Below are 22,500 nucleotides of genomic sequence, written 5' to 3' on the forward strand. Positions count from 1 at the left end.
CACACACAGCGAGCGTGTATTATATATACACCTGTGGGAATAATTTGTGGGTTGCAACTTCTCGCCTCTGCTTTTACCCTCAGTTCAACACCATTGTGAATAACACATTTTACCAGGGGTGTCGCACACAAATTCTGGGCCCTGGGTACAAGGATTCACTGCGTTATTTTGTGCTTTGACTATTGGAAAATTGCAGATATACAAGCTCACAGCACCGAGTGCTTGTAGATCTCCTATTTTTGAAAAATCGTGAAAATGTGTGCAAGTCTTAAAAGGATTTATGAAAAACCTATGTTTCTACATCAGTGGTGCTCAAATCTTTTCATGTGAAGGACCCCCAAAATGATATGTATTTGGCCACGGACCCCCATCTCAAAATATTTCGTTCCAGGGACCCCCCCGGAAGCAACATTTGAGTTACAAATGTTCGCTAAAAAAAATACATATATTCAAAGATTTGCACACATTTTCACGACTAAAATACAGATCTACAAGCTCGCTGTGAGCTTGTAGTTCTGCTATTTTTCAATAGCTAAAGTATAAAATAATTAAGGCCCCCCTCCACCTTGGGCCCTAGTAACTCAGTCCCACTCCACCCCCCCCCCCCCTTGTGACGCCCCTGCATTTTACCCCCAGTTCAACACCAGTGTGAATAATACTTTTACCCCCAGTTCAACACCATTGTGAATAACATGTTTTACCCCCAGTTCAACACCAGTGTGAATAATACTTTTACCCCCAGTTCAACACCATTGTGAATAATACTTTTACCCCCAGTTCAACACCATTGTGAATAACACGGCGTGCTTCGACCGCCTGGTCCAGGCCAACGTGAGGAACAAGAAGATGCTGAAGGATGGCGTGCAGAACATCTCGGCCAAAGGGATCACCAACTACACCAAGGGCTTTGAGTTTGCTTTTGAGCAGCTGTCGGTGGTAAGTTACGTCATTGCACTACCAAAATGTTAAAAAGGAAAGAAAAAAAAAGAAAGAAAAAAACGCTGAGAGGGACAAAACCAACTAACTCATGAATGGATGTTACCTGTAAAATGCAACAAAAGCAAAGTGTTATCTTACGCTGCCATCTGCTGGTCAAAGGTGTTATCTAGTCTACACCTCTACTACATGTCAGTGTTTGTAATAGATGGACTGTCTGAGGCTGTACTCAGACACTGCTGAAAGCAACTTAGTTCACTAACTGTACATGTTATGTGTGCAGTGTGGTTGGCTGGTAGATTATCTTGACAATGGCATGCGTTGACTGTCAAAATTAAACATTTCTATTTTTTATTTTTAGAGATGTGGTTCTCAACCTGTGGGATTAATGCAAGTGAGCCCCAAATAATCAAAGATGTTAATGATAATATCACATTAATATAAAAACGTATACAGTATGTAAAAAAAGGAAATGTCATAATATTTTGTATTTTCTTTAAAAACCTAAAAAGTGTTTACAATCGATTGATTGATTCTAACATGCTCTCAAAATGCATGCAATGATCACCCAGCTGACCTCTTAACATGTGTTAAATGCTCAGATGGGCCCTGATCCAGGAAAGGTTGAGAACCACTAGTAATGGTAAATAATAATAATGTGTTGAAATAAACAATCAAGGTAAAAAAAAGAAGAAGGATAGGAAATGAATGAAAAATTAAAAGAATGGCATGATTAGGGATGGGACGATATGAAAATGTCATATCACGATTATTTTGACAAAAGAAATCGCGATTTACGATATTATCGCGTTAATCAGCGGAACATTTGCCAAAACATAGCTGATCTACAAGCTCACAGCGACGCGTTGTGAGCTTGTAGATCAGCTATTTTTTGGAAAAGACATTTGATAGAAAGTTAAAAAAAGACTGTATCAAGTAAGTATAAGTACCTTTTACCAATTATAAAGGGTTTAAGTGGTACCGGATATACAGCTCTGCAAATAAAAGGTAAATTGATCGTAGTGCAGTGCATGACATAGGACGATATCACGATAAATTAAATCTCCACGATACGATTATCGTGAGTGTTTCCATCCCGATAAACGATAATATCGCGTATCATCCCATCCCTATAGGCATGATGCATCAGTAACACAACGTATTTGCTTTGAGCAGACTAACGTGAGCAGAGCCAACTGCAACAAACTCATCATGTTGTTCACCGATGGAGGAGAGGAGAGAGCTAAGGCCATACTGGAGAAATACAACTCTGAGAAAAAGGTAGGTCAGAGAGAGACGCACGCACACACACACACACACACACACACATACACACACACACACACACACACACACACACACACACACACACACACACACACACACACACACACACACACACACACACACACACACACACACACACACACACACAGCAGAGAGAGGATTGTTTGCTTTTATATGGCTGGATGCGCTCCTGTCTTGGTTTTTATTCGACTCAGCTTTTTCAGAGCTCCCTTTGGGTTTCACTTCCGCTTTGCACATCCTCTTCGCCTAACAGCTTACACAGATGGAGGGCAGATGAGAGCTTTGTTATTCTGCACACTGTCAGAGACAAAGGACATCTCACACACGCTGTATATTACACCAGGGGTTTTCAAAGTGGGTGACGGCGGGGCACCCTGGGGTGCCGCGACGGCAGTCCAGGGGTGCCGCGAAATCATTTGATAATTATTTGGAATTTATTTGGACACAAGAAATATTTAGTATCATTTTAAACTTGTAGTACAAAGTTATTTTCAGTCAGTTCTAACCAAAATGGCTATTATCTAAATGTTTTCCTCGCAACATAATCACTTTTTTCGGTGGCACGCTATGTTAAATCAAACTACAACAACACGTTTCTTTACCTCAGCGTTTGGAGTGGACCACTGTCCACACACACGCACACACATTTTAAATCATAAGCGTGTGCATGAAAATCGGAGGCGGCCTTTGATTACAAAATATGACAAAGCAAACCATGCCTCTCTAGAAGCACCTGCATGCATTTGATCAAAAGTATACATCAAGGCTACAACATGCACTGTGGGTTGCTTACAGCATGGCCCTCATGTCTACCCTGTTTCATCTGTGACCTGTCTGCAGTGCCTACTAGTGAAAGGAGTGTTTCAACAGTGCTGAAACTATAAGGTTCAAACTAAGGTTCTTAGACTAAGGTCATTAGGTAATTATAAAGCCCTTTGCACACAGGCGCGTTTATCCGCACAGATAAAACGGACAATTTCATTTTTTTAAAAGAAAACAATGATTCTCTACGACCTCATGCACACCGGCTCCGAATTAGCCGTGCGACGAGTGGCTGCGGCCGTGCGTTTTTTCCTCGATCGAACCCAGTTCGATTCATGCGTCTTGTCGCATGCGGTAAAAAAAAAACTCAACACTCCTTTTATGACTCCTTTTGGGATCCGCAGCGCCGATTCCGCACAGCCTTGCACACCAAATCCAATGCGTTTTATTCATGCAGCAAACGAAAAAAACGCAACTGCCCTGTGTGCAAAGGGCTTTAGTCTCGCCTAGCCAGACAACTATTCTACAATCTCCAAATGCTATATAGAGTCTGGAACTAAACCTCCTGAACAGCGAGTAATGGAAGCTGTCCGTTCACGGACATATATTTTAAAATGTCATTTCTGCTAAGCAGCAAGTTAAAATGTGCTTAGAGGATTTTTATTTATTTTAGGATAAATGTGCCGATATTAAAAATGAAACGGAAGTGGGGAAGGAGGCTTCACTTCCGCTGTAACCGATACTCATCGTTACTTCTTACGTTGTGAGCTTGTAGATCTGCTATTGTTTCAGAATCTTTGTCCATTACGTTATGCCCAGAATAGGGTTAACTTCTCCATGCTGATGACAGGGAATGGATCCCAGGCTGAATCAAAAGCAGTTGGTGAGAGTCGTGGCGTTCCCTCTCTCCAAAGGGACAGAATTGCCCCGGTCCAGTTGTTGCCCCGCCTCCCATGATAAAAACCAAACGGTCTTGAAGTGGTAGCAAAATGTTAGAAGGAATATTCTTTTGTGTGCAATTTTTCCACATTTGAAAAATGACCGTGCAAAATGGCATACTATATGCTGTCATACATTATGTTATTGTGATGCATTTCCTTAGATATTTTTGGGGCTTTTTCTGCCTTTATTGATAGGCGTACAGTAGGCTTGACAGGAAACGGGGGCAGCGAGGGAGAGAGAAAGGTCGTCAGGATCAGGACTCGAACCTGCGACGCCGCAAGGGCTGGATTACTAGCCTAGGTGCCTGGACCACTACCCTGTGGCCAGGCCATTGTGATGAATTTCAACTTTACTTACAGAACAATATTTGTCAGACTAATTTACAGAGTAATTAACAAAAGTTGCATGGTTTGTTTAGACTACTGTACCCGCCCCAACTCTTAACAGGTCCCGGTTTCTGTGTGCGTGCCGTGCGTGCGTGCGTGTGTGATATAGTAATTAAATTAAATTAAAAAGTATTCCTTCTATGAAAATATTAGCAATAAAGTTCTTCTGAGTTGTGAGGAGAATAATTAGCTACTATAACACAAACTACACAGCACTTTTTTCTCTTCTCTTTTTTTGTCTATTCAAAGTTACAAAGTGCTGAGTATCACATTTCGAACAGTGCCTCTGGACAACTCTATAGACTAGACATGCTGTTGTTTGAGCTGTCTGGATGTTCTGTTGTGTTTCAGGTCAGAATATTCACCTTCTCTGTAGGCCAGCACAACTACGACAAAGGACCCATCCAGTGGATGGCTTGTGCCAACAAAGGTACGGCTCAACACCACATCTAAAACTAACAAATAAACAAATAAAACAATCAAATGCTATAATCTACATTACATAGTGGAAGAATCGGGGTTCTCAATTGCTTCAGGTTGTCCTTTAAACCAGTGGTTCTCAAACTTGGGGTCGGGACCCAGAGTGGGGTCCCCAAATTATTTTGTGGGGTCCCCAGATTATTAGCTTAATGTAATTTTTTTCTCACTCAATGGTAAACAAAGCAACACACAGTATAAGAGATGGTATCTGCACATTTCTAAAGTGACAATTTAAGGACTTTCAATTTCAGTTTGTTTTAATATCAAACTGGCCAAACTGTCAAATATTACGTAAGCAAGAGGCGAACATTGTGAAAATAGCCGATCTACATGCTCACAATGCCTCGCGTTGGGAGGCGTTGTGAGCATGTAGATCTGCTGGAACCGAGTCACATTATATGCAATACCTACAATTCCAAGTGCTTGTCAGGGTGGGGGTCCCCGGTTCAAATATGTGTATTTTGGGGGTCACAGCCTGACAAGGTTTGAGAACCCCCTGCTTTAAACCCACAGAGGGGTTTGAACTTAGTTAGATTGTTTTTCCCCCTGACTTCCTCAATAGTTGAAACTTATGTGTCATCATTTATTCTTAAACAGACAGCTAGAATGAAAAGCAGCAGTCCTCTGGAGTCTCAGGGGTCATGTTGAGTTCCAGTCTGTGCACATGATGACTGTCTGCACTTGCTTTGTTTGACTGTGTGTTGTGCTTTGACGCTGTTGCGTAGTACAGTGGTTCTCAACCATTTACCCCGTCCCCTACGTAACACTTATGTACTAAATGCTGTAATAACAATCTAATCTGTTCACCTTTCCAGGTTACTTCTACGAGATCCCCTCGATCGGAGCCATTAGAATAAACACACAGGTGATTGGGATGCATGGCTCTGTTATTGAATGCTTTAACTATTGAAAAATAGCAGATATACAAGCTTGCGCTGCGAGCTTGTATATCTGCTATTTTTGAAAAAACGTGATATATATATATATATATATTTTTTTTTTCTTCTTTTTTTGGCAAGTCTTTGAATATAACTTTTTGAAAGTGAACATTTGTAACTCAAATATTTGCTTCTGGGGGGTGGGGGTCCCTGGAACAACCTATTTTGAGATGGGGGTCCGTGGCCAAATACATGTAGTTTTGTGGGTCACCTTAGAAGGATTTAAAATATTCAAAGATTTGCACAAACTTTCAAGATTTTTCAAAAAATAGCAAATCTACAAGCTCGCAGCGCGGCACTCGGTGCCGCGCTGTGAGCTTGTATATCTGCTATTTTTTTAATATTTAAAGCATAAAATATTGCGTAATAAGTACTGTATGAATGGCTCCAAGAATCCTTCATGTCTTGTACTGTGTGTGTGTGTGTGTGTGTGTGTGTGTGTGACTCAGGAGTACCTGGACGTGCTGGGAAGACCCATGGTGCTGGCAGACCAGCAGGCCAAGCAGGTCCAGTGGACTAACGTCTACCTGGACGCTCTGGTAGGTCAACAGCCAGGGGTGGACACAGTACTCAACCCCACTACTTGAGTGAAAGTATAGAATATACCGGTATAGTCTTAATGGCTTTGCACACAGGCCCGTTGCGTTTTTCCTTGCTGCATGATTAAAACGCATTAGATTTGGTGTGCAATGCTGTGCGGAATCCGCACTGCGGATCCAAAAAGGAGTCATTGGGCTCGACTTTGATTGTCTTAAGTACCAGCTCTTATGCCTTAACTTAGCCTGTCCATACTGTCTCCGACCACCAAACCTTTCGTCGGAAAGGTCTGGTTCAACTACAAAATCATCTGAAAAGCATTACCCCGAAGTTCGGAAAGCTGCACGTCGGAAAGTCGGAACTCTCAGGCGAAAAGTTTGGTGGTCGGAGACGGTATGGACAGGCCTTTGAGTTAAGTTTTTACCACATGCTAAAATACGCACAAATTGAACTGGGTTCGATCGAGAAGAAAACGCACTGCCGCAGCCACTTGCCGCACAGCAAATTCAGAGCAGGTGTACATGAGATCATAGAGAATCATTGGTTTGTCCGTCTGCAAAGCCCTTTAGTCAATTCCTTACTCAACTACAAGTGTACGTTTCTGGAGTACTGTACTGGCTTAAAAAATACTTCAAAAGTAGTTTCTCTCTCTCTTTTTCTGTCTCTCTGTCGTCATCAGGAACTGGGTCTGGTCATCACAGGAACTCTACCCGTCTTCAACAAGACCAAGAGCAAAGATGACAAGAAGGGAGAGGTATTTTTCTGAAAGATACTGTATATTGTCGTTGTCGGGTATGGAAACCTCACATCTCCCAAGTTTCAATTTTTTTTGTTCTTTCGCAAAGTAAAGCCCTGCTTCATCATACAAGGCCGTCGCACAAAAGTAGTGAAAACAGCAGATCTACAAGCACACAACGCCTCGCGGTGCGAGGCGTTGTGTGCTTGTAGATCGGCTGTTTTCACTAGTTTTTAAGATGATAAATGCAAAACGAACGTTTTTTTTGGACATACAGGGTTTTCACCCGACAACGACGATATAATACTCTGATGTAGCAGTTAATGTCAGGTTGAGAGCATAATAACGAAATAGTATATTCTTCAATGTTTAAATGTCTCTCTCTCTCTCTCTCTCTCTCTCTCTCTCTCTCTCTCTCTCTCTCTCTCTCTCTCACTCTCTGTTTCTCAGTACCAGAACCAGTTGATTCTGGGTGTAATGGGGATTGATGTGTCTTTGAATGACATTAAGAAACTCACACCGCGCTTCACAGTGAGTGTCTCTCTCACACGCACACACACGCACGCACGCACACACGCACGCACGCACGCACACACACACACACACGCACACGCACACGCACAAACACTTATACATAGAAAACCCCAAAACACATCTATCTCACCTTATCCAGACAGCTAGCCTCATTTTCAATGGTGCAGTGCTTGTTCTCTCCCCGTGGAGCTGTTAGTGAGTGAGGGGATTACGTCACAAACAATGTGACATTCTGTTTTGATGTCTGCATCACCGACCAAACAGTCCCACTCGTGCACTGGTTGCACACGCCAAGGCCTTCTTGAATATTCCACATCATACCTTGTTTTATGCTTACACTTTGTTTATTTATAGTTATTTTAACCACACACATTTAGATGTAGGGTTAGGGTTTCAACTCTTCGGGATTTGCTTATTTTGACTTTGCAAATTTTATGGAGAATGGAGCGTATTTTTGCAGAAACTGAATCCAGCTTCATGGGAAGATTTAAACTTTTATGTCAGAGAAAGTCATAAAAATATAAAAAATAGCTGATCTATAATCTTCATTTTCTGTCTTGCCAATGGCAGGACGTGTGAAGTGTTGAAATGCCACATCTGTAGATTTGATCTTGTGTTTTAGTTTTCCTTTGTTGGTGTCTGTTTCTGTTCAACATACTGTATCACACGGTTTTGTTCAGATTTTTGGTGGGAGAAAAAAGAAAGAAAGAGCACAACATGATAATACCTGTATAGTGCTCAATGTAACGAATGTGTGTACAGACATGACACATGCTTGTCCACTGGTGTCACTGACAACCTCATTTTTCAGAATGAACGTCCCTTGGAATCTTTATTACGCTTGTAGATGAGCTATTTTTGGCTAAGAGATTTGGGGTAGGGCAAAAAAAAATTGGTCCAAGAGACAACTGGTCCAGTTTACACACACACACAGACACACAGACACGCACGCACGCACGCACGCACGCACGCACGCACGCACGCACGCACGCACGCACGCACACACACACACACACACACACACACACACACACACACACACACACACACACGTACACAGCTTTGAGACACAACCAGTTATTGCACATAACACATAATCACAATTTGACAGCCCTCTCTTTCTTATCTCTCACTATTTTGTTTTATTCTGTCATTTATTTTCATTGTGTTGTTTTATTGATTTTTCCATTATACAGAAAACATTTAACACAACACCACACAACTCAGCACAATCAGAGAAAAAGAACAGCAAAAAACAACAAATACAGAATAAAAAATTGGAAAAAATAAAACCAAAAACAACACATCTGTTGAACATCCTCCACTAAGCTGAGTCTGCTATCACCACCACATCTCAACAAAGATAACCACCAGCTGGGACTTTTGCATCTCATGTGCTTCATATAAAGGCTCTAGATAGAATGGTACATTCATTCACATTTACATAGTGAAGAAAAGCGTTCCACATTTTGGTTAAATTAGCTGTGAAGTGATACTGGATCCAGATCAAGCTCAGTTCCTAACATGGTGTGCATTTCATCAGGGACATGCTGGGCCCCTGATTCAGCCCGGGAAAAAGAGTTGGAGAGGCTCTCATTGCGCGCTATAGAGAGATCTCTCTATAGCGCTGCTGCTACTCAAAGATTTGTGACAAAGCGACAAGCCAGTGGGCCAATTACATTTCGTCGTTGTCGGGTGGAAACCTTGTATGTCCAAAACCGTTTGTTTTGTATTTATCATTTTAAAAATGATTTAAACTAGTGAAAACAGCCGATCTACAAGCACACAACGCCTCACACCGCGAGGCGTTGTGTGCTTGTAGATCTGCTGTTTTCACTACTTTTGTGCAATGGCTTTGTATTGCAAAAAAATTTACAAATTTGAAACATGGAGATACGAGGTTTCTGCCCGACAGTGACGATTTACTTTGTTGGCCGCCCAGCCCCCAAAATGGAACAGGCCGGCCATTTTTCCCTAATGGCCGGCCTGGACCGGCCGGGAATGAACCAGCCGTTCGGGAGTTGTCCCGCTTTTCCCAATGGCCAGTACGTCCCTGAGTATAAGGTTGCCATTGTAAGGCAGGTTTAAATTCGGAGAGGTTATCAGACGTGATAAATGCACTCTGTGTAATATTTTGAGTCGCAATGCCCGGGTTTGATTGGAGATCATTATCTTTTTTATTGTTCGAGCTCTCCTCACTCATATCTTCTGAATCTCTATGCCTATCCCAGCTCCCGTAGCATAATAATTCCTCATACTGTTGTATAAAACGCTGATTGATGTATCTCCTGGGGAACAAAACAAAATATTAGCGACATTAAAAAGGAAGTATTTTTCTTAATATATTACCTGAAAGTCATTCTGTCATTACTGGGTTCATCATTATTACGGTACTGTACTGTATCGTATCAAAGGGTCATAAGGACTCCATCCAAAAGAGATCCAATTAGGAAGAGGTACCCTTTGAATCCCTTGTTGAATGCCTTGTCTGAATTTAAGACACCTGGTAGAAAACAGGAATATTAATAACTGGAGTAAAAGTGGATGTTAACAAGTCGTCCTACGATACCTTGAACTACCCTCCAGCCCTCCAGAGGTCTATATTTAACCCTATATACTTCATTTCCCCTCTACACCAGGCGTCTTCAACGTTTTCAGGCCAAGGACCCCTTAGTTGAGAGAAAGATGAAGCAGGGACCCCCACAACGTTTTTGTAGATTTAATTGCGACCGAAGGTCGCATATACTCTGAAAAACCGTGTCGCTTGAGTGTCCTTCCTTCCTTCCGTAACCTCTGTGATGTCAGTGTGATGTCAGCGAGTTGGGACATCACTTCCTGTACGGGGCAGCTACACGAAATGTGGATAACACTATATATGGAGATAGTCCAGTCCATCATGTCATATGGGACTACCGTCATAGACAGTAGCCAAAAGAGAAGGATACACAAGACTAAGAAAGACAAAAAAAGGAGGAGGAGGATAAAGATACCAAAAGGAGAGAGAAGAAAGGGTGGATGAGGTACAATGTGTCTCAGAAAAGAAAAGGAGGTGGCAACGGGGGCGGCTAGATAAAGTTATTAGGCCTGGATCCGACTTTAAGTCGACGTACAGGATTCCAGAAGTGTAGCCCTTATTCGCTCTTGTATCAAACTGGTACTCGAAACGTTCTTAGAATTTAATATATATTTTCTAAAGTAAATATGGGGACGGCTGTGAAAAAAAGAGAAGAATAAAAAAGAAAAAAAGGAGGAGGAGGATAAAGATACCAAAAGGAGAGAGAAGAAAGGGTGGATGAGGTACAATGTGCGGTATCCTCCTTGTCAAGCTCGACGTTGGTCATTTGGACCTATACATGGAGAAATGGAGCGAACCTGTTTGGCCTAAACATGGAGATGTGGTACAGAATGACTCATATATGGGCATAAAAAGTATGTCATGTGACATCACTTCCTGTACAGACAGTCAGACAGACAGACAGACAGACAGACAGACAGCCATTGACTCCGGCCTAACAATGGCTACTGTCTATGACGGTAGTCCCATATGACATGATGGACTGGACTATCTCCATATATAGTGTTCTCCACATCTCCATGTTTAGGCCCTATCGCTCACACCCTAGGTGGGGTTGGCGATAGGGCCTTTCTGTGTGGAGTTTGCATGTTCTCCCCGTGTCTCCTAGGGTTGATACCCTCACAAAAACATGAACAAACTCCCCCCAGAATGATAACAACTAGAATCGTCAGAGAAACGCTGTGGTTGGCCAGATAGTCAAGAATTGGCGCGACCTCGCCCTTTAGGGCGAGGTCACATGTCACCCTGAGGTCGCATTCCACCCTCAGGTGTCTTACTACTATAGTTTCATCATTTGACAGCACATTCATCAGTGTATTTTGGATTCATGTCAATTTCTATTTTTAGATATGTAACCACTTGAACCGTCAATACTTAATAAAGTTGACCTTTCACTCTGTACTTGGTCTGCTCTTCTCCCGCCTCTACACCAAACCTTTGTCGAAAATAGCCGATCTACAAGCTCACAACACCTTGCAGCGTGAGGTGTTATGAGCTTGTAGATCTGCTATTTTTGGCTAAGGTTCTCAGAATAAGGACACTGGGGTTCAAGTGGTTATAAAAAAGGAGAAAAAAGTGTCTATCACACAAAGATTTGGAGGACCCCCTGTAGTAACTCTGAGGACCCCCTAGGGGTTCCGGACCCCCTGTTGAAGACCACCAAATAGCCACAATGTGTTGTGTTGTGAGATGTTGTGAGCTCGTAGATGTTCATGTTCCCTGAATGTTTGCCTCAGAATAGAGACGCTAGGCTTGACTTGGTAAAGTAGATGTGTTTGTTCACAGCAAATGAAAGAGCCAAACAAGCAATTTATTTGACAACTTATTTGATATGTGAATAAATTGGTAATCACTCCCCTTGAAGCCAATTAAGGGAGATTTTTTAGAATTGAAACTCTGCCCAACCACGAAGGGAGTTCCAACGCTCCAGGTCCAGCTTGATTTGATCAAATAATTGATACAAATTGGCTTTGAACAATTGATGGAACACCTGTTCGGTTCTATTCAGTGAAAGAAACACCTTAAAGGAGTAGTTCACCCCCAAAATGACTTTTTTTTCCTCTATTGATTAGTCATGCCATGGAGAGTAGAGTTCAATAATATCTTTAGTTTTTTGTCGCATTCCTAAGACAAAAATGTGATAACAATAAATTTACCCCCATTCGTTCCGGATGGGGACCCGTTTCGAAACAGGTCCCCATTCGGAATCAATGAGGGTAAATTTACTCGAATCAAATTTTTGTCTTAGGAATGTGACAAAAACCAAAAAATATTATTGAACTCTACTCTCCATGGCATGACTAATCAATAGAAAAAAAGTCATTTTGGGGGTGAACTACTCCTTTAACGGCAGAGGGAGATCAGAGCCCAGGATTACATAGTTTAGACAATTGGCACTGGGTGAAAAAAATGGGTTACAAAATCGTGGGATAAAAACGATAAAGAAGAAACACCTTAACAAATTGAGAAGTAAAATGTAATCATTGTTATCATCCTTTGTTCTTCTCTTGCTTCAGATTGGCCCTAATGGATACTACTTTGCCATCGATCCCAACGGCTACGTGCTGCTCCACCCCAATCTCCAGCCAAAGGTAAGGCATGTTCCATCTCTCAATACTTTGCATTGAAAGCTGGGCGTCGGCCAAGCGGGCACATGGCGCTATCTGCTCGGGTGGGCAGGGTATATAGACCGTATTAGCATTCCATTGGATAAATAACGTGCAGGCTAGCAGATGGTGCGGTTGCATCTCAAACTTTTTCCATGTGCTGTCACCTCATCAGTCTCGGTATTGAGAGCTCAATCCCCGGTTAAAGAGTGTGATTTGAAATCATCAGCCGTCTCGTGTCAGCCAGTGGGGTCGAGATAATGACAGTTATGTACGCTTGGCAGCGTGCTGGAATATATGTTTTCGAATGAAGCCGGGAAAGAGGTTTGCGTGGCATACGGTGGAGATAGTCTACAGATGCTTTCTAAAGCGAAAAAGAAAGAAAAAAAATCACGCTAAAACACAATGTCATGTGTGCAATTCCACATCGAAGCCACTACAGTGAGTGGTATTGCTAAGGCTCGAGGCAGTTCCATCAATAGCCATAAACAAATCTTTCCCACAGCTGGGAAACGGATCAGTACACAGTAAATCAGGCACTCATCTTGTGGACTCGTGCAATGTTGAATCTTTTACATGCATTAGCTTCTTTTCAGTTTGATGGTTAATGGTATTGCAGCTGAAAATTGTCAGTGCTCTCCACAACATTGGTTTCCCATTTACCGACAGCGGAACCGCTCGGGCCGAGTTGCTTTCTTGTGAACATTGCCGAGAGAATCTTGGTTTTCTCGCTTCTAGCTACAGGAACGCCTTGTTCATGTTCACAAGTCTAGACTAAATCTGACATCTGTTTTACCATAGAGTTTTGCTTTCATCTTTCACAACAATGGACTTGGTTTCTATGGTAGGCTATGCTCAAAAGTGAAACTTTTTTTTAATGCTAATAGTAAAAGGCCTCAATCCATTGACACGTTTTTTGCCCAAAGTTCTCAACCTCACAAGTACTATAAGATGTCAGGTCATTCGCTACCTGAGCCATACCCACCCTTTTAGCGGGTGTCTGCCTTAACCTCTCAAAGACCCGTCTGATACACATAACGACACGTCTAGCCATCGGCAGGCATTAAAATGCGACCCAAGAAGGAATTATCCGTGACCCGGTATTGGGTCCTGACCCATCTTTCAGTACAACCGTCCCCGCTCAGCCTCCCTCAGCCCCAGGCATGCGTGGCTCTGAGAGGCCGCAGAGTGGCCATGTGCTGCCCAGGCATGAGCAGCGTGTTTGGGGGGTCATTGTGCTCCGAGGGGGCCTCTCTCTCCGGATCAGAGAGGCTGGTTCCCCCCCGAGACACATGTTCACATATCATCTCCTCCAGACGCAGAGCCCCACATTCAAATCAACAAAGACACTCGCTCATGGATCCAATCTCTACGCCACTTAACCCTGAGCAATGTAACGCGCATGTCGTGTGCGTGCGTGCGTGTGTGTCCACGTTTGCATGCGAGTGTGTGTGTGTGTGTGTTCAATACTTTTACTTCTACTCCACTATAACTCAGAGGCAAATATTGTACTTTTACTCCGTTACAATTATTTGAATTTGAACTTTAGTTACTAGTTACCACGTCAGCCCTATATACTACTGTAGCTCGCAAAGTATTGCATCGCGATGCGTTGTGAGCTTTTAGATCTGCTATTTTCAAACGATTTTTATAGTCTACATCAACATACATCTACATCTATGTTACTTTGAGTACATTCTGATGCCAATACTTTTAGTCTTTTACCCAAGTACATTTTTAGTACTGGACTTTTATTTGTAACTTGTAGTATTTTTACATTGTGGTATCGATCATTTTACAAAAGTAAAATTAAATATGAGTACTTCTTCCATCACTGTGGGTATGTGCTTTTGTGCGTTTGCGCCATGTGTGTGCTGTGCACGCTCACACGTGTTTAAATGTATGTTTAATTGTGTGATACATGGCCATTTATGTGGCAGCACTTCCAAAAAAACATTTCAAAGTGGCTCAGCTGGAGAGTTAACGTGTTTTGACAGTGGCGGTTGGTGGTCTCATGTGACTGTGATCATACTGAAACACTTCTTCACAAAGCCCCCACTGTACTCCGAGGCTTAGGGTACAGCTTAGAGTCACACTCAACCGTCCCGTAACTCTGCATCTTCTCCCGTCATCGCACCACTAGAAAAGGACCCAAAATAGGAGGCTCAGAGTCAACGATAAGCATGCCGTCACCTTCCGCGAGGTGAGACTGTAGACTTTTAGACTGCAGAAGCAGTGGGTTACTGTAGCTAGAATTAGTAATGATAGTAGTAGAAAATGTATTTTTGGTATTTTTACGAGTGTGCAGAGATAGAATTCTCAGTAGTCATTAGCATAATTAGCAGTAGTGAAAGTAAAGTAGGTCTTGGAAGCGGCACGGCTCTCAATACACAACTGTATTGTGACACGCATTCTCCTAAGTTTGTCGTGTGCGTGCGCGTGTGCGTGCGCGTGTGTGTGAGAGAGAGAGAAATAATTGAACCATTTCTTCCCTGAGACACTTTTTAAGTCTCCTTTTATTCCCCCTGTTACCTCCTGCTGGGAGCATTTAAATAAACAGAAGTGATGGAGTTTCCCACTGTTGCCTTCATGATTTCATGTGTGTTTACTGTATGCGCGCGCGCGCGTGCGTGCGTGCGTGCGTGTGTGTGTGTGTTTGTGTGCGTGTGCGTGTGTGTTTGTGTGTATACAAGACAAGGGTGGGACCTAGAGGAAGTGAGTGATGCTGATGATAACTCAAAGCTTCCTGTCTAGCTCTGACTCGGTTCTGTCCCTCCCTCTGTCTGGCTACGTCCACCCCCCTTCTTCTTTCACTCTCTCTCTCTGTCTCTGTGTCACACACACACACAAACACACACACACACACACACACACACACACACACACACACACACACACACACACACACACACACACACACACGCACACAGGTCTTTAAGTCAAGAATACTAGTCATCACTGAACGATTGTACTTGAGGACACAAATCTAGATGCTGAAATCCTGTGGCGTCCGTTCAGCAAAAGCCAAGGTATGGCAACATGACTGGTGTGCGCGCGTGCAAGACACCAGTCATGTTGCCATACCTTAGCAACAGGCACAATGAAAAGTACATTTTATAATTTCCACCTGTAGCCAAGGTATGGCAGCTGCCATAGCTTGCCATACCCAATTGACGCCTCTGCTGAAATCTCTGGAAAATGAAAGCCTGTGTGATACTGGCTTCCGGCCTCGACTGGGTGGCTTCACCTGAAACCAAGGAGAGACGGTTTCAGTTGAAATATATCTCTGCCTTTGCAGCAGAGTAAATGTTATAAGAAAGGGGCTCCCATTACAAATCAATGCTGCATGTGGGTATATAGCGACAACGCTGCATGCTTGATAGCGGTGCTTTCATGACAGGCAGTGTTTTACCACTCTGCCTCCTCGTACGGATCCATCTGGGCGCCGTTGTCAAACAAATCTCGCGCTCGCATTTTCATATTTTCTGTCTTCTATTAGAATACTAAGCAGAGAGTGGGAGCAGGGGGTGTGCTTGGCAAGTGGTGCTGTGAACCGCATGCACGCGATCACATGCACGCACACACACACACACACACACACACACACACACACACACACACACACACACACACACACACACACACACACACACACACACACACACAGACTTTATGAGTTATTTCCATAATGCTCTCACTGTCCCAGTGAAAGCGTTTTTCATTTATTCTTTATTTTTTCATCAACCCCTGGGGCGATGTGTGCGAGGTTTCTCATACAGGCTGGCTGTCAATCAGTCAGTCTTGATTGGCCCATGCAGTCAGATGTGGGAGGAGTGTGTGGATGCTGTGGCTGACCTCCAGTCCTTTGAACGTTTCTCTCTCCTCCTCAGCTGTCTCTGTGTTCCATTATGTTTGTACAGAAAATACATTTCAAATTTATCATACACCCCTTCTGGAGTTTGTAGTTGCTTTATTTCAATATCTCACCCTGTGCCATATAAGTCAGACATCAAAAATATATATTCTTTTCTCTGATTTTACTCATTTTTCTACGGTTAAAAATGGTTAAAAACTGTTACAAACGGTTCTGCACGGCGGCCGAACCATTTTAGGCTTAATATAATCGGGTTAATTTATAGCATGATGTCTTTCTTACCTATTTGGGAGAAAGTTCTGTCACTATCACAGTGAGACACACAACAGCCTGCCTACAGGCTGCCGTGCGTCGCACAGGCTGCAAGATTGACAGTTTGACGATGAATGAGAACACATTTATTTGCATCGTGGGTCGCAGATCCGGTTCTAGACCGGATCCAGGCGGATATGGCAAGCATTTGCGGGAGCGGGCGGGATTTCCGGGAGGTTCAGTGCCACTCGCGGGTGTCCGGGAGGAGACGCTGATTTCCAGTAGACTCCCGCAACATCCGGGAGACTTGGGATGTCTGTATAAGTCCATGTCCATATAGAGGAGGACACGCATATTTACACGGTGCAGTGTACAGTCAGCAAGTCTTGGACAAGTAACAGTGGCTACCTATGATAGAAGAGATCGCACCCACTCCAGGGACTCTTTGAACACAAAGATAGTCCAGTCGGTCCGATGAAACTCCAACACCCGGGTAGCGAGGGTCCAGTTTTCCCCTGGGTTTCCTTTTGAACCCAAGGAAGTGTGGCTCTTGACTCCCTGGCTAAAGGGACCTTGCGTCTCCTTAGATCCAGGAACAGGGATGATCTAGCCAGCTCCCTAACATCCCAATCATCATTATTCAGCTTGCTCATAAGATGGGAAATGCGCATGCTGATACAGTATAAGTCCATTCGGCACACCCAGCCCCCCACACACATCCCACTCTCACCCCACTCTCGCATTCTCTTTCTGTCTCATTTGATCTTTTCCTCAGTGTTTTCAATTCATTCATTCCTCGTTCTCGTGTCTCTTATCCCCTCCTCTGTTGTTGTGTGTGTTTGATGTGTCCACTGCTGTACCTCTCTTCATCTTTCATTCTGTCTTTTCTCATGTTTTTTGTATGCGGAGACGCTCCATCGTCTTCATCGTCTCCCTTTGGTGCTCTGCTTTTTTTTTCTCTCTTTCGCTGGCCCATCGAACGTAAGCTGCATTCCATTCATCCAATGTATTAGTTCTTCTGTTGGTTGTTTTGTTCATTCAGTTTGATTATTCACCATGTACTTACACCTCCTTCTTGCATGCATTTACCTCCTCCCTCCATCCTTAAACCCGAGTTATGCTTTCTACAAGCTCACAGCGAGCTTGTGGGTCATTTAGGAGTGCGCGACAACAGCGTGCAACTTAGTTTAAAACAGGCGAGTTCTACATGGTGTCAAATGGAGGCACAAGTCTTTCCCGTGAAAAGAAATTAGAACTCGCCAGAACCAGATGGCTTACAGGGTCGCCTTCTCTCCCTCGCTCCCCTCCTTACCAGCTCAGAATATTCCGTCAGAGATTGTTGCTTGCGTACATACAAATGGAAGCAATACATGTAAATATGTACTGCATGGACACTATTAGTATCAATCCCATCCTTTCCCTCATGGTGTCATCCCAAGCATTTGTAATGGAGTTGGTGAACTTTGCCTGTGAGGTCCAGTAACAAATGCTTAGCTCTATCCCTGAGGCCAGACCAGTATCACATTCCATATACTGCTGTTTTATAGAGAAGCGCTATATTACTGCTACCATTTTATATCACCATAAACCCACTGAGACATATAGGGTTTTTAAGAGGGGGGGCATTAACAGGGTCGCGTGTCAGTTTGTATCAAATTTGATTCAGCTGGGGCCATTATCATGGATGTGTTGTCAAAGGACCGCCATGTTTTTACCTGCTAATCTCATATGTTCCTCAAGTCGATGAGGTTCAAGTCAAGTTTATGAAAGTGTCTCTCATTGGCCCCATGTTGGAACACAACAGGACTTTATGGCTCAAATAAGAAAAGTCCACTGCAAGTTAATTTAATGGAATTGTGCTAAGGAGGACATGGAGCAGTATTTCACTCAGTCCGTGGCCCATCGCCATGGTTAGGAGCCAACAATGAATAACAACAATTAAATGGTCTAGTGCGTTTTATAACTTTTTACTGTAACAACTCAGCAGGCTTCAGATGGACCGATACAAAGGCGCTTTATGACTTCATAACATTAGCCTGTGGGCTAAGTGGATAAAAATGAACATAATCTAGCCTGCGGTGGATTAAAATAATACTGGTCTGGTTTGTTCACACTGGAAACGGAAATGCACTGAAGTCAGAATCTACGAATTACAAATAATGCACAGGAATTTGAATTAAACACGAAGGATTGACATCATGAGTGCAAATCCAATCCAATTCTAAATGGATCCTTATAGGTGGCCGGGGGTCCTCAACATTTTTTAAAGTTTGAGACTCACTGGTGTAGAGTATGTCACATGCATTTAGAACAGGGGTCTTCAACGTTTTCAGTCCAAGGACCCCTTAGTTGAGAGTGAGATGAAGCAAGGACCCCCACAACCTGTTCATAGATTCCATATAGTTTAATTGTTTTACAGCACAATCATCAGTGTATTTTGGATTCATGTCAATTCGTGTTTTCAGATATTTAACCGCTTGAACCGTCAATACTTAATACCTTGACCTTTCACTCTGTACATAGTCTGCTCTTACTTTTCCCCCTCTACAACGAAAATAGCCGATCTATACAAGCCCGGCATTGTGAGCTTGTAGATCTGCTATTTTTGGCTAAAATTCTCTGAATATGGACGCTTAGGGTTCGAGTGGTTAAAATAAAAAAGGAGAAAAAAAAAAGGTTTCTATCACACAAATATTTGGAGGACCCCCCGTAGTAACTCTGAGGACCCCCTAGAAGTCCCGGAACCCCTGTTGAAGACCCCTGATTTTAGGAAAAACAAGTAGCACAAAAGTGACAGTGGCATAATGTCTAGTGTGATTGATAATGTGTCCCTGTGTGACGGATGTGTCTACAGTGCTGTGCAGTCATGTCTCATACATTATGACCCTTTCCTCAGAACCCTAAATTCCAGGAACCTGTCACCCTGGACTTCCTGGATGCTGAGCTAGAGAACGACATCAAAGTGGAGGTACAGCACGTGTGCACGTGTGCACAAGCACGCACGCACGCACGCACACACACACACACACACACACACATCGTCACTGTCGGGCAGAAACCTCGTATCTCCAAGTTTCAAGTTTGTACGTTTTTTCACCAAGTAAAGCCCTGCTTCATCATACAAGACTGTCTCACAAAAGTAGTGAAAACAGCCGATCTACAAGCACACAACGCCTCGCACCGCGAGGCGTTGTGTGCTTGTAGATCTGCTATTTTCACTAGTTTGTCATTTTTAAAATGATAAATACAAACAAACGGTTTTGGACATACACGGTTTCCACCCGACAGCGACGATATGCAGTGCACGCACGCACGCACGCACACATCCTAAGCATAACTTTAACTGCATACCTATCCTTAACCCATAACTCTAAATCCTTGACCTCCTGACCCACTCGTTGACCTCACCCTAAAATAACCCCTTGAAAAGGTAGGACCGGCAAAATGATGTCACGTTAAAGGATTTCAGCTAACTGTCCAACTATCTGTCCTCACAAGAACGTACAAGCTGGGGGCGCGTGCGCGCACACGCACACACGCACGCACGCACACACACACACACACACACACACACGTGCGCACACGCACAAGCACACACAGACCCATGTGGCAGATGTCTCAGCGCCTCATAAAACTATCATGATCAGTCTCCTGGTGTGATTTACTCACTGTCTGTAATAGTTTTAAGACTAAGAGTAGAACGAGAATGAAATGCTCTCTCTTTCTCTCTCTCTCTCTCTCTCTCTCTCTCTCTCTCTCTCTCTCTCTAGATCAGGAGAACCATGATAGATGGGGAGATAGGTGAGCAGACCATTGAGACACTGGTGAAGACTCAGGATGAGGTAAGAGAGTATAAATACAGTGGTAAGTGACGTAGCCCGCAAAGCCCCCAAAAAACGTTTATTTTGTTATGGTCCTTTTTTTTACGGCATTGGCCTTTGTAGTAATAAGTCCCGCCATCAGGCAAAAGCATTCGGCATTAGTCATGCTGTGGCCACCGCGGCATTGGGGCTTTGTCTCTCGACTGTTGTAAAACTGGATTAATCGAAACACGAAACTTGTGTTGATCCAGCAACTGCTTGCCAGATCTTCCCTTGTATCTTCAGATAAACAGATACAAAGAGTTGAGGTTGAGCCCCCCGGGCAGGGCTGGCACAGCAGCATGTGGGCAGTGTGTTCTTACATTCAGTCAAGACCACCTACAGTCTCTGGTCTGTGTTAACCCCCTTTGAATGATACCGGTCTATCGTCGTTGTCGGGTGAAAACCTTGTAAGTCCAAAACCGTTCGTTTTGCATTTAGCATTTTAACAATGATTTAAACTAGTGAAAACAGCCGATCTACAAGCACGAGGCGTTGTGTGCTTGAAGATCTGCTGTTTTCACTACTTTTGTGCGACGGCCTTGTATGATGAAGTAGGGTTTACTTTGTGAAAGAAACATACAAATTTGAAACTTGGAGATACGAGGTTTCTGCCCGACAACGACGCTATGTTAGTTAGATAGACGCCTAAGGGTGAAAAGGGACAGCGAGGTCGCACCATGTCTTGGCCATCTGGCCAAAGGGATTTGGTTCCCCTGGCATCACAGGGATCTCCATATATGTCAATAAAAGGGATTTGGTTCCCCTGACATCACACTGATGTCAGGGTGTCAGAGTCAGCGTGATATCAGAGCAGCAAACCCATATAGACCGTAAAAAAAGCGTGCACGGACGGGCGGACAGACACGGACATGATGTGCCGTTTCTCATAGTAAACTGCGGCCTTCGGTCGCAATGAATAATTCATGAACCATGATGAAGATGATGCCGTCAAAATGTTTTTGACGGCATTTTTTAAAGTAATAATAATAAACAAAATGTGCTTTGAAACTTCACAGCAAAATGTAAAAATGGGCCCATGTGGATACATTTAGCTGCTTTTACTTGTCTTTTCCTTGAATCAGGAATGTTAACTTCTCTCTGTGTGCCCTCTGACAGAGGTATATAGACAGAGGTGTGAGGACCTACACTTGGGGACCAGTCAACGGGACAGACTACAGGTAAGAAGTCTCTAAATCGATTGCCAGACACAGAACTTTTATGTATTATTTGATGTATTATTGCATCTACAGTATATCCATTTATAACGTTCTTAGATATAAAATATGTTTTTTCCCATTGTTGGACTAGCCTATCTAAGTTTTTTTTTTAAATAATGGTTTTGTTTTGTTTTAAATTGATACCTGCAGATAAAGAGTTCTGTGTTTGATGGAGGACACGTTTAGGCCAACAGGGGTCAGTCTCTAGTCTCTAGAATGACTTCAGCATCTCCCTGGTCAGTGGGTGCTGGATATGAGACAATTGTTGTGTTTTCAGTGAACACGTAATGCAATTTGAATTGTCTTGGGTATACTCTGGTATAATAATCAAAGCAATCAAAACAAATGTGTCAAATATCTTTTATTTGTCTTTTCATTCTTTCTTTCTTTCTTTCTTTCTTTCTTTCTTTCTTTCTCTCTTTCTTTCTTTCTTTCTTTTTTACTACTTTGTGGTAGGGCATTCACCAAGTATTCGAATATTCGAATATCAAAGTCACTATTCGATGTTCAGGCCAGTTTGCAAGTCGAATATTCGCTTTTTTTTCTCTCTCTCT

At 43.1% G+C, this 22,500-nt stretch overlaps 1 protein-coding gene across 1 annotated transcript in view; it reads left to right on the forward strand.

Annotated features, from left to right (window-relative positions):
• The window catches only part of LOC308294849 (voltage-dependent calcium channel subunit alpha-2/delta-1), a gene marked incomplete at both ends in the record, with an annotated part of 206,923 nt that overhangs the window by 136,702 nt on the left and 47,721 nt on the right, over nt 1–22,500 (forward strand). The window contains 11 exons of the mRNA XM_080737735.1: nt 778–936; nt 2,113–2,217; nt 4,686–4,764; nt 5,630–5,679; nt 6,202–6,291; nt 6,969–7,043; nt 7,476–7,556; nt 12,651–12,725; nt 19,763–19,834; nt 20,637–20,708; nt 21,846–21,907. Coding sequence (XP_080593861.1) covers nt 778–936; nt 2,113–2,217; nt 4,686–4,764; nt 5,630–5,679; nt 6,202–6,291; nt 6,969–7,043; nt 7,476–7,556; nt 12,651–12,725; nt 19,763–19,834; nt 20,637–20,708; nt 21,846–21,907 — 920 coding nt within the window. The remainder of the gene's footprint in view (nt 1–777; nt 937–2,112; nt 2,218–4,685; nt 4,765–5,629; nt 5,680–6,201; nt 6,292–6,968; nt 7,044–7,475; nt 7,557–12,650; nt 12,726–19,762; nt 19,835–20,636; nt 20,709–21,845; nt 21,908–22,500) is intronic.

Source organism: Nannobrachium achirus (genome assembly GCF_963921795.1).
Source record: "Nannobrachium achirus genome assembly, chromosome: 11".
NCBI lineage: Eukaryota > Metazoa > Chordata > Actinopteri > Myctophiformes > Myctophidae > Nannobrachium > Nannobrachium achirus.